Source organism: Oncorhynchus keta, chromosome 32, assembly GCF_023373465.1.
Source record: "Oncorhynchus keta strain PuntledgeMale-10-30-2019 chromosome 32, Oket_V2, whole genome shotgun sequence".
Classification (NCBI taxonomy): domain Eukaryota; kingdom Metazoa; phylum Chordata; class Actinopteri; order Salmoniformes; family Salmonidae; genus Oncorhynchus; species Oncorhynchus keta.
In genome coordinates, this window is record NC_068452.1 from 28,001,715 (window position 1) to 28,015,025 (window position 13,311).

At 38.5% G+C, this 13,311-nt stretch overlaps 1 protein-coding gene across 43 annotated transcripts in view; it reads right to left on the reverse strand.

The window, feature by feature from the left end:
* LOC118365535 (phospholipid phosphatase-related protein type 5-like) overlaps positions 1–13,311 on the reverse strand; it is a 77,250-nt gene that overhangs the window by 5,967 nt on the left and 57,972 nt on the right. For all 43 annotated transcript variants that reach the window (XM_052491227.1, XM_052491222.1, XM_052491228.1 and 40 more), the window contains exons 4-7: positions 6,383–6,503; positions 2,010–2,260; positions 1,685–1,861; positions 24–151 (exon numbers count right to left, since the gene is read on the reverse strand). In XM_052491227.1, coding sequence (XP_052347187.1) covers positions 24–151; positions 1,685–1,861; positions 2,010–2,260; positions 6,383–6,503 — 677 coding nt within the window. The remainder of the gene's footprint in view (positions 1–23; positions 152–1,684; positions 1,862–2,009; positions 2,261–6,382; positions 6,504–13,311) is intronic.

Sequence of the window (13,311 nt, forward strand, 5' to 3'; positions counted from 1 at the left end):
CCCTTACCTGAGTTCCACTTAACTTTTCGAGTGGACTCTCCACACAGGGCAGAGCCACCATGGGCATTCCTAGCACCGACTCAGGGCGCTGGGGTCGCGGGGGAGGGGGAGGGGGCCTCGTCTGCTGGAAGTTGTTGATCACACACGTCACCTGGAGAGAGAGGAGTGAGAAAGAGAACGGGAGAGAGAGAGAGAGAGAGAGAGGGGGAGGGAAAAACTGAGTTAATAAGAAAATAAAAGGTAATGCCAAAATTATGGAAGTATGCTTGTGGTAATTGTCAATTTGAAAGACCCATTTGCGACCAAGCTTGAACTTCCTGACTGATGTCTTGAGATGTTTCTTCAATATATCCACATAATTTTCCAGCCTCATGATTCTATCTATTTTGTGAAGTGCACCAGTCCCTACTGCAGCAAATCACCCCCACAACATGATGCTGTCACCCCCATGCTTCACGGTTGGGATGGTGTTTTTCGGCTTGCAATCCGCCCCCTTTTTCCTTCTAACATAATGATGGTCATTATGGCCAAACAGTTATATTTTTGTTTCATCAGACCAGAGGACATTTCTCCAAAAAGTACGATCTTGGTCCCCGTGTGCAGTTGCAAACCGTAGTCTGGCTTTTTTATGGCGGTTTTGGAGCAGTGGCTTCTTCCTTGCTGAGCGGCCTTTCAGGTTATGTCGATATAGGACTCGTTTTACTGTGGATATAGATACTTTTGTACCCGTTTCCTCCAGCATCTTCACAAGGTCCTTTGCTGTTGTTCTGGGATTGATTTGCACTTTTCACACCAACGTACGTTCATCTCTAGGAGACAGAATGAGTCTCCTTCCTGAGCGGTATGACGGCTGCGTGGTCCCATGGTGTTTATACTTGCATACTATTGTAAATACGTGGTACCTTCAGCTGTTTGGAAATTGCTCCCAAGGATGAACCAGACTTGTGGAGGTCTACAATGTTTTTTTTTTTCTGAGGTCTTGGCTGATTTATTTTGATTTTCCCATGATGTCAAGCAGGAGAGGCACTGAGTTTGAAGGTAGGCCTTGAAATACATCCACAGGTACACCTCCAATTGATTCAAATGATGTCAATTAGCCTAATTTAGTATAATTTACGAATGGTAAATAATGTATTGTGTCATTTTGGAGTCACTTTTATTGTAAATAAGAATAGAATATCTTCAAAACACGTCTACATTAATGTGGATGCTAACATGATTAAAGATAAAATGAATCATAAATAACCTCTTACCACTAAAATAATAGGGAAGGTTAGCATTTTTTTTTTTTGGGGGGGGTATGAAATTCCGGCCTCTAAATTTCTCACTCCTCAATATTATACTTTTGGGGCTCACTGTAAGCGAAATGAGAGTGACATTTCTCATCCCATGGCGAGAAGTACCAGGATTAACAGCCCCTGTGCTTATGATCTTAAATATCAACGGAAAATGTCAGCAATATACATCACTGTTACATTCTATCACCCACATCTCCCTGAATAATGACTTCCCTAACCACCCTCTTCTCCCTCCATTCCCTCAGCAGCTCCCTCCATCCTCCCCTCCCTCCCTCTCACCATTCCCTCAGCAGCTCCCTCTATCCTCCATCCTCCCCTCCCCTCCCTCCCTCTCACCATTCCCTCAGCAGCTCCCACCATCCTCCCCTCCCCTCCCTCCCTCTCACCAGAAACACAGCGATGGCTCCTCCAGTGAAGAAGCCGGCCAGGACGTCGGCCCAGTGGTTGCGGTACTCTGCCACCTTGACCACTCCCACCAGTATGGCCAGGCATAGCAGGGTCAGGCTGACCGTAGGCTTGGTCAGCCGAGTGCCTTTGGTCCGGAATACCAGCGTCACATACATCTGAGACAGACAGGTAGGGGGAGGAGACCAGGAGGACTGTCAGGAATTGTAATACTGTAGGCTGGGTATCAACTCTATACTATAGGGTGGTATACCATAACATGTGTATCAAACTGTCCAAACTCCTACTCCCCAGACCAGAACCTACCACAGTGTAGACTGCAGAGTAGACACTAAGGGCTGCGTCCTTGGAAGGGAAGGATTTGCGTGCGGATGCCACTACCAGGGGGTTTCCAGTGCAGGCACGGGGCTGGGTGATGTATTGCATGTTGGATGTGCACCCCAGGGCCGTGTAGTTAGGCCGGCAGGCAGACAGAAAGTGAGGCGTCTGGTTTCCTGTCACCACCTGACCCGCGTTGGCAAAGATGGTGGTGGTGAACAGGCCAAAGGAGAACACCCCTGAGGGAGAGAGAGAAAGAGAGAAAGAGCGAGAGAGAGCAATGACAGCCAACTAAAATAGGACGAGTTTAGTTATCCCCAGCCCCCCTCGGATCCCCTGTTATCAGCTGAGGTGTGAAATTGCAAAAGCCTTCATGATCACCTGAAGTGATGAACGTGCAAATCTGTCTGAAATTCTTCACACCAGTTTTAGCCATCATCAAACTGCTGAGGCATGTCTCTTCCTGTTTCATTGTTGTGTTACTTGCATTCTCATGTCCCTTCCTGTTTCATTGCTGTGTTACTTGCATTCTCATGTCTCTTCCTGTTTCATTGCTGTGTTACTTGCATTCTCGTGTCTCTTCCTGTTTCATTGCTGTGTTACTTGCATTCTCATGTCTCTTCCGTTTCATTGTTGTTTTACTTGCATTCTCATGTCTCTTCCTGTTTCATTGTTGTGTTACTTGCATTCTCATGTCTCTTCCGTTTCATTGTTGTTTTACTTGCATTCTCATGTCTCTTCCTGTTTCATTGTTGTGTTACTTGCATTCTCATGTCTCTTCCTGTTTCATTGTTGTGTTACTTGCATTCTCATGTCTCTTCCTGTTTCATTGTTGTGTTACTTGCATTCTCATGTCTCTTCCTGTTTCATTGCTGTGTTACTTGCATTATCGTGTCTCTTCCTGTTTCATTGTTGTGTTACTTGCATTCTCTTGTCTCTTCCTGTTTCATTGCTGTGTTACTTGCATTCTCATGTCTCTTCCTGTTTCATTGTTGTGTTACTTGCATTCTCATGTCTCTTCCTGTTTCATTGTTGTGTTACTTGCATTCTCATGTCTCTTCCTGTTTCATTGTTGTGTTACTTGCATTCTCATGTCTCTTCCTGTTTCATTGTTGTGTTACTTGCATTCTCGTGTCTCTTCCTGTTTCATTGCTGTGTTACTTGCATTCTCATGTCTCTTCCTGTTTCATTGTTGTGTTACTTGCATTCTCATGTCTCTTCCTGTTTCATTGTTGTGTTACTTGCATTCTCATGTCTCTTCCTGTTTCATTGCTGTGTTACTTGCATTCTCATGTCTCTTCCTGTTTCATTGTTGTGTTACTTGCATTCTCGTGTCTCTTCCTGTTTCATTGTTGTGTTACTTGCATTCTCATGTCTCTTCCTGTTTCATTGTTGTGTTACTTGCATTCTCATGTCTCTTCCTGTTTCATTGCTGTGTTACTTGCATTCTCGTGTCTCTTCCTGTTTCATTGTTGTGTTACTTGCATTCTCATGTCTCTTCCTGTTTCATTGTTGTGTTACTTGCATTCTCATGTCTCTTCCTGTTTCATTGCTGTGTTACTTGCATTATCGTGTCTCTTCCTGTTTCATTGTTGTGTTACTTGCATTCTCGTGTCTCTTCCTGTTTCATTGTTGTGTTACTTGCATTCTCGTGTCTCTTCCTGTTTCATTGTTGTGTTACTTGCATTCTCGTGTCTCTTCCTGTTTCATTGTTGTGTTACTTGCATTCTCGTGTCTCTTCCTGTTTCATTGTTGTGTTACTTGCATTCTCATGTCTCTTCCTGTTTCATTGCTGTGTTACTTGCATTATCGTGTCTCTTCCTGTTTCATTGTTGTGTTACTTGCATTCTCGTGTCTCTTCCTGTTTCATTGTTGTGTTACTTGCATTCTCGTGTCTCTTCCTGTTTCATTGTTGTGTTACTTGCATTCTCATGTCTCTTCCTGTTTCATTGTTGTGTTACTTGCATTCTCGTGTCTCTTCCTGTTTCATTGTTGTGTTACTTGCATTGTCGTGTCTCTTCCTGTTTCATTGTTGTTTTACTTGCATTCTCGTTTCTCTTCCTGTTTTATTGTTGTGTTACTTGCATTCTCGTGTCTCTTCCTGTTTCATTGTTGTGTTACTTGCATTCTCATGTCTCTTCCTGTTTCATTGGTGTGTTACTTGCATTGTCATGTCTCTTCCTGTTTCATTGTTGTGTTACTTGCATTCTCATGTCTCTTCCTGTTTCATTGTTGTGTTACTTGCATTGTCGTGTCTCTTCCTGTTTCATTGTTGTTTTACTTGCATTGTCGTGTCTCTTCCTGTTTCATTGTTGTGTTACTTGCATTCTCGTGTCTCTTCCTGTTTTATTGTTGTGTTACTTGCATTCTCGTGTCTCTTCCTGTTTCATTGTTGTGTTACTTGCATTCTCATGTCTCTTCCTGTTTCATTGTTGTGTTACTTGCATTGTCATGTCTCTTCCTGTTTCATTGTTGTGTTACTTGCATTCTCATGTCTCTTCCTGTTTCATTGTTGTGTTACTTGCATTGTCATGTCTCTTCCTGTTTCATTGTTGTTTTACTTGCATTCTCATGTCTCTTCCTGTTTCATTGTTGTGTTACTTGCATTCTCATGTTTCTTCAAATGTAGCAAGTTCAATCAGGAAGGCTTGTCTGAATGCTTGTTTAACTTCATCAAGCCGCAAAACATAATTCACTCTATTATACCGCAAAACAAGCCGCAAAGTATAATTCACTCTATTATACTGGCATAGTGGGAATGAATACAAACTTTTATCATCATAGCGTCTAGTTCTTATCCTCTATCGTATTAGTCATGTGCAGAATGTCATTCACCTATCTATAAGCACGGCACAATAATGCACATTCTGCAGGCTTACTGTTAAACCTATCACTTTCCTCTCTTTCAACCAATGGGTGTCAATCTTGGGATGTATTTCTTATGTCAACTTACCCATGTTCTCTCACTTGCTGTTTTTCAGCAGATGTTTTGGACAACCATCCACCTTCCCACAACCAGCAGCTATAATAACCTTAAGGCCTGTCATTATATTATTATTATCTATATGATCTATATTATGATTAATATTATCAATATTATCATTATTATTATTATCTATATTATTATTTATATCTATATTATTATTTATATAATTATTATCATCATCATCTATATTATTTACATGACTATTATTATCTATATTATGATTCATATTTATCGTCAATATTATTTATATTGTTAGTTATTATTATAATAATATATTGTTTATATTATTCTTTTCTATATTATTATCTATATTATTCTTATTTATATCTATATTATTATTATTTATTATAATAATACATATTACACATATTATTCTTATTTATATTATTATTATTTATATCTATAGTATTATGATTACTATTTATATCTATTCATATTATCTATATTATTATTATGATCATCTACATTATCTATATCTATATATTATTATTATGATCATTATTATTTATATTATTATCATCTATATTATTATTGGCATTGTAATTATTAATATCGATAATATTATGAGTATTATTTATATTTATTAATATTATCTATATGATTATTATTATTATTATCATCATCTACATGATTATTTATATCTATATATATATTATTATGATGATCATTATTTATATTTTTTATACTATTATCATCATCTATATTATAATTAATATTATAATTATTAATATTATTACCTGTACTATTATTATCATCTATATTATTATTACCTGTACTATTATTATTATCATCTATATTATTATTATTACCTGTACTATTATTATTATCATCTATATTATTATTATTACCTGTACTATTATTATTATCATCTATATTATTATTATCATCTATATTATTATTACCTGTACTATTATTATCATCTATATTATTATTACCTGTACTATTATTATCATCTATATTATTATTACCTGTACTATTATTATCATCTATATTATTATTACCTGTACTATTATTATCATCTATATTATTATTACCTGTACTATTATTATTATCATCTATATTATTATTATCTGTACTATTATTATTATCATCTATATTATTATTATCTGTACTATTATTATTATTATGATTACTGCATTGTTGGGAAAGAGCTCTCACTGTACTGTTTTACACCAGTTATATCCTGTGCAAAGTGACAAATACAATCAATGTCTACATTTTCCTTTAGAAATACATCAAATGTAGGTACCCTTTTGTAGATATTTCCAATTCCAGGTGTGTATATATTTATCTTGTTGGACACACTAATCATTCAAGACTAGTTCAGTCAGGGCTGGGTGGTGTTGGTCTAAACTCTAGAGGCTGTAGTGGTTACCTAGGAAGCGGACGATGCGTCGCAGCAGGGGGTTGAAGTAGCAGCAGTCTGCTGTCACTATGGTCTTCTCTTGCGTCCCCTCAGCCTTCAGAAAGAACGCCACCAGCTCCCCTACCAGGATCTGTAGAGAGAGAGACAGAGAGAGACAGCGAGAGAGAAACATAGAGAGAGAAACAGAGAGAGAGAGAGACAGTGAGAGATCCAGTTAGCTTTATTGAGGGCCCTGAACTGAGCGAGAGAGCACGTCTTGAAAACGACAAGGTATTTGATTTAATTTAGGCTATGCACAAGTTCTCAGAAAGCCACTTGCCCACACAGACCTCAACTCTCTCACACAACACGTGGCTTAATGTCAGCACGTGGCTAGTGATCCCCATGTTCACACCCACACAGTTTCATTTGAAACCCTCATCATCAACATCACATTCGCAGGAGTCCAGTCATTTTTTTTTTATTACAAAAAAGACCCACCATTGGAGTGAGGAACGTGCCAGGCTCGTGACAGCCGCAGAAACCAGATAACAGTAGATACATTTTACACCCACTGAGTGCATGTTGCTTTATTGAGGGCCCTAAACTGTGAAACTCACTCTTTTATGCATGGTACTCAGACAACATCAACTATTTCCCATTTCCGAAGTGACTTGCCTCAACAAAACATTTGTTGGTTCTTCTGGAGAAAACCATGTGTTTATTACTCCAACAGCAAGGACCTAGCTGATAGCCACCCTAACACTAAAGCGTAACGGAATCCAACTTATGAATTCATGAAATATAAATGTAAAATGCCCTCGGGATCCACAATACAGCGGAATAGCAGAGAATAACATGTTACCTTCCCTTATTTATAGAAATGAGAGAGAAAGAAAAGTCTCAGGTCTAAGAAAAATTACGACTGGAGAGTTTGAATGAGCTAACAGCCTCTGAAGCAGAGGCTCTGTGTTCCTATGTGCGTGCCCCAATACCACTCCCCCTCCATTAGGGAAACATAGATCATAGCGACTAATGGTTCCATAGCAACATTAAACTAACTCTAATATGAACCATGACATTAAATTGGAAGGAGATGATCAACACAAACTAGAGGTTGCCGAGTGACTGACCGCTGACTGACAAACACATGTCCACACAGTAAATCTGTGAACATGTGTTAGGGAAGTGAGTTATTGGGCTTCATCCCATCCTACTCCTGCATGGATCATTACTCTGAAACACTGATTCTCAGTCTGCTAAAAGCTGTTCAGTAGTAGGGTGGTGATCCTGTTCAGAAGCATATCACATAGTCAATACTGTACAACCATCCCTCTTTCACCACTGTTAATAGCTACATCCTCCCGAATTGGAGCAGCTGAAAACACTTTGGAGATACAATCAGTACAGAGAGGGAGATAGAAGAGCGTGAAGGGAGAGGGTCAGAAAGAGAGGGAGAGATGGATGGAGGGAGCGAGTGAAGGAGTGAAGGGAGAGGGACACAGAAAAGAGGAGATAGAGGAGCGTGGAGATAGAAGAGCGTGAAGGGAGAGGGACACAGAGATGGAGGGAGCGTGTCGAGATGGAGGGAGAGAGTGAAGGGAGAGGGACACAGAAAGAGAGGGAGATAGAAGAGCGTGTCGAGATGGAGAGGGAGCGAGTGAAGGGAGAGGGACACAGAAAGAGAGGGAGATAGAAGAGCGCGTCGAGATGGAGAGGGAGCGAGTGAAGGGAGAGGGACACAGAAAGAGAGGGACGAGGGAAAGAGAGAGAACAAACTGTAGCAATGAATTATTCACGGATGTGCCTGGACCCTGTCGGCATGGTGAATCATGTTGCACATTATTTCAACCGACGTCTTTTAAATGATCCCCCTCCCATCATGCTGCTGCGTGTCTCTATTCTTACTGCTCTCTTAAGGAGTCAAGGTACCATTGCCGGAGTGTTTGTGTTGTAGACAGGACATTGGCTGCTGTACTTAACTTCCTTGACATTAAAACACAATCACGTAACATTTCTGTTTCCACACAGCACCAGTTGACTGATGTGAAGCAGAAGGGTAATCTACAGTAAGTGTTTGTTCCCAGTGTTATTAGACTCACTCCACCACACCTCTGAGGAGGAAAGGAGAGAGAGTGGAAAACACACAGGAGGGTTGGTTTCAATTACATTTCTATCCCAGTCAATTCAGGAAGTCAACCAAATTCTAATTCCAATTCCAAACTTCCCTCATTGAAAAGCATTGAGTTGGAATTGAAATGTGAATTTCAGTATACTTCCTGAATTGACTGGAATTAAACTAAATGTTTTACACCAACCTTGGCAGACAGGCAGTAGCCCCTCAACAGACTAAGAATAGTATCTGACCAATCACGTGTCTGGGCTGTGACATCAGGCTAATATCCGTTGTGTGGAGACAGAGTGGACAGGAAGAAGAGAAAAGAGAACATGTCCTGCACTTCACCCTCGTCTGCCGCGTCTACCCTCGTCTGCCGCGTCTACCCTCGTCTGCCGCGTCTACCCTCGTCTGCCGCGTCTACCCTCGTCTGCCGCGTCTACCCTCGTCTGCCGCTGAATCAGAGAAAAGCTCTGACCAGTGGGATGAACTGGACCCTGACACTGTTGGGGTGTGTGTGTGTTTTAATGTGTGCATGTGCCTGTGTGTGTAAATATTCCTGCCAGAGTGAGAGCAAGTTGGAAGAGTCAGTTCGTGTTTGTGTGTAAGCAACTGGGTAAATATCTTTACTGTGCATATCAAAATATGTGTCTTCTCCAAAACAAGTTGGGAATCAGTTCTAATCCCGTGGGAAAGAGGGGGAAGAGATATGAAGACAGGGAGAAGAGGCAGAAAGAAGATAAGGAGCAGACGAGGCAGGGAGATAACAGCCCTAGGTAATCATCTGAGGCTAATTCCAAGAGGCCTGTTAGATCCCAGATAAACACAGACAATAAAACCGAGAGTGACAAGAACAGCAGCACTGGAGCAGAACCATTGTTCCTCAGATACACACACACACACACACACACACACACACACACACACACACACACACACACACACACACACACACACACGGATGCTCAGCGAACCGACACACACCGCTCTGGTCCAACAGCTGACTCTGTCAAGATGAGTGTGTAGGGAAATGGAAGGCTGATGATTCCAATCCCATAAGCAGATGCATTATGGGACATGGTATATCACCTCTACTGTAATTATTTGTTTGTATCGGTCATCACCTACAGTGGAATCTGACCTGAATCACCTCAACATATACTGGGCTTTAGATAGGTCTACCATGTAGGCTACATGTCACAGCGGATTGAGTTGATTATCCTCTGGTGCTGAGAGAATAAGCTACAGCCTACAACACTATGAATGGTACGTAAAGGAAGTGTTAAGGGCCTTGGCGACTTGGAGTTAGATCCCATCTAGTACATACAGTAGTGGCTGGGATTGTATAGTGTATACAGTATCATGTGAATATGAAGAGGATCCAGGCTGTACCACGGAGGGTTGGAACAGCTGGCCATGCTGGGGATAGCTAAAACCATTTGTTCAACATGAACTGTTACAAGAGGGAACAAGCACTATCGCGGTTGAATGAAATCTGTAAACGCACACGCCAATTAACTAATGTGTGAGTGCACTTCATGGACATTGATATAGCTCTCTGATATGAAGGGAAAATAACTGTTTTCAACGCACTTACTCCAGTGTAAACAGCTAAACATTTACTGTTTCTATGGTTGACATGTACGGTTAATCATTCTGGCTGTTTTCGGTTTGTTCTAATGTTGTGATTTCTATAGTCTTTACCAACCATAACCCTTTTTAGTCTTGTGTTATATCACTCCTCTTACCCACTCCTTCCTCCCTCATGTCATTTTCTATGTCAGTCAACCTTTATAGATGTTTCCTCCCAGTCCCCAACAGGGAAAGTAGGTTAGGATTTCTCTCCCCCTTTCTCTCGTTGTCCTTCCCCTCCATTCTTCAACTCTTTCATTTCATGCTCTCTTTTCCCAAAATCTCCTCTGTTAAATCCCTCTAAATTCCCTGTCGCCAGCCAAACAGCTAAGACACAGCTGCAGATGAGGAACAGAGTCTGTCTTTAGTGCGAAAAGCACAGAGATGCAGGAAGAGAGGCAAAAGAGAGGAGCAGAAGCTGAAGAGAGTGAGAATGAGTGAGTAAAACAGAATTGGATGATGCTGGTAACTGGTCTCTGGGGTGCTGAGTGAAGCATGTCCCTCTGCCAGGACCACTGAGGTGTCTCTGCTTTCTGCCTGAGCGTAAAAGGGATCAGTCATCCGTGCTGTGGAGCTGTGACTAACGAGTTCACTCTAATCACATTGCACAAGCGGGTGTATGTCTTCAGCTGTCACATACAGTACAACTAGATACTGGAACATAATCTGCTTATATTATACACATATGTACATTATACACACATACAGTATTACTTTACATGCAGGTATATGCAGGCTCCATCCATGGCCAATCAGGTCAGTAAAGAAACCTTCTCAGAAGGAACCAGGCTAATGGTACACGGAGCTGATAAGAGGCAAAGCTCTGCCATAAACGATACCATAAGCTATACCATAAACGATACCATAAACTATACAAACTATGCATAAACTATACAAACTATACATAAACTATACCATGAACCAAGCTATACAATAAAATACCATAAACTATACAAACTATGCATAAACTATACAAACTATACATAAACTATACCATGAACCAAGCTATACAATAAAATACCATAAACTATACAAACTATACATAAACTATATATAAACTAAGATATACAATAAAATATACCATAAACTAAGCTATACCACAAACTATATATAAACTATACCACAAACTATACACAAGCTATACCATACACTATACCATAAACTAAGCTATACCATACACTATACCATAAACTAAGCTATACCATACACTATACCATAAACTAAGCTATACCATAAACTAACTATACCATAAACTAAGCTATACCATAAACTATACCATAAAAACTATACCATAAACTAAACCATAAACTAAGCTATACCATAAACTATAAACTATACCATAAACTAAACCATAAACTAAGCTAAACCATACACTAAACCATAAACTAAGCTATACCATAAACTATACCATAAACTAAGCTATACCATAAACTATACCATAAACTAAGCTATGCCATAAACTAAGCTATACCATAAACTATACCATAAACTAAGCTATACCATACACTATACCATAAACTAAGCTATACCATAAACTATACCATAAACTAAGCTATACCATACACTATACCATAAACTAAGCTATACCATAAACTATACCATAAACTAAGCTATACCATACACTATACCATAAACTAAGCTATACCATACACTATACCATAAACTAAGCTATACCATAAACTACATATAAACTATAACATAAGCTATACCATAAACTAAACACCATAAACTATACCATAAACTAAACCATAAACTAAGCTAAACCATAAACTAAACTACAACCATAAACTAAGCTATACCATAAACTAAACTACACCATAAACTATACCATAAACTAAGCTAAGCCATAAACTAAGCTATACCATAAACTATACCATAAACTAAACCATAAATAAGCTACCATAAACTAAGCTATACCATAAACTAAACTATACCATAAACTATACCATAAACTATAGCTAAACCATAAACTAAGCTATACCATAAACTATACCATAAACTAACCTATACCATAAACTACATAAATAAATAAACTATAACATAAACTATACCATAAACTACCATAAACATAAACTAAACCATAAACTAAGCTATACCATAAACTATACCATAAACTAACCTATACCATAAACTACATATAAACTATACCATAAACTATACCATACACTAAGCTATACCATAAACTAAACCATAAACTAAACCATAAACTATACCATATAAAGCTATACCATAAACTATACCATAAACTAAGCTATACCATAAACTATACCATAAACTAAGCTATACCATAAACTATACCATAAACTAAACCATAAACTATACCATAAACTAAACCATAAACTAAACCATAAACTAAACCATAAACTATACCATAAACTATACCATAAACTATACCATAAACTATACCATAAACTAAACCATAAACTAAACCATAAACTAAACCATAAACTAAGCTATACCATAAACTATGCCATAAACTATACCATATACTAAGCTGTACCATACACTAACTATACCATAAACTAAGCTATACCATAAACTATACCATAAACTAAACCATAAACTAAGCTATACCATAAACTAAACCATAAACTAAACCATAAAAACCATAAACTAAGCTATACCATACACTATACCATAAACTAAGCTATACCATAAACTATACCATAAACTAAGCTATACCATAAACTACACCATAAACTAAACTATACCATAAACTAAACCATAAACTAAACCATAAACTAAACCATAAACTAAACCATAAACTAAGCTATACCATAAACTAAACCATAAGCTATACCATAAACTAAGCTATACCATAAACTAAGCTATACCATAAACTATACCATAAACTAAGCTATACCATAAACTATACCATAAACTAAGCTATACCATAAACTATACCATAAACTATACCATAAACTAAGCTATACCATAAACTATACCATAAACTAAACCATAAACTAAACCATAAGCTATACCATAAACTAAGCTATACCATAAACTACAACATAAGCTATACCATAAACTAAGCTATACCATAAACTAAGCTATACCATAAACTAAGCTATACCATAAACTAAGCTATACCATAAGCTATACCATAAACTAGCAACATAAACTATACCATAAACTAAGCTATACCATAAACTAACTATACCATAAACTAAGCTATACCATACACTAAGCTATACCATAAACTATACCATAC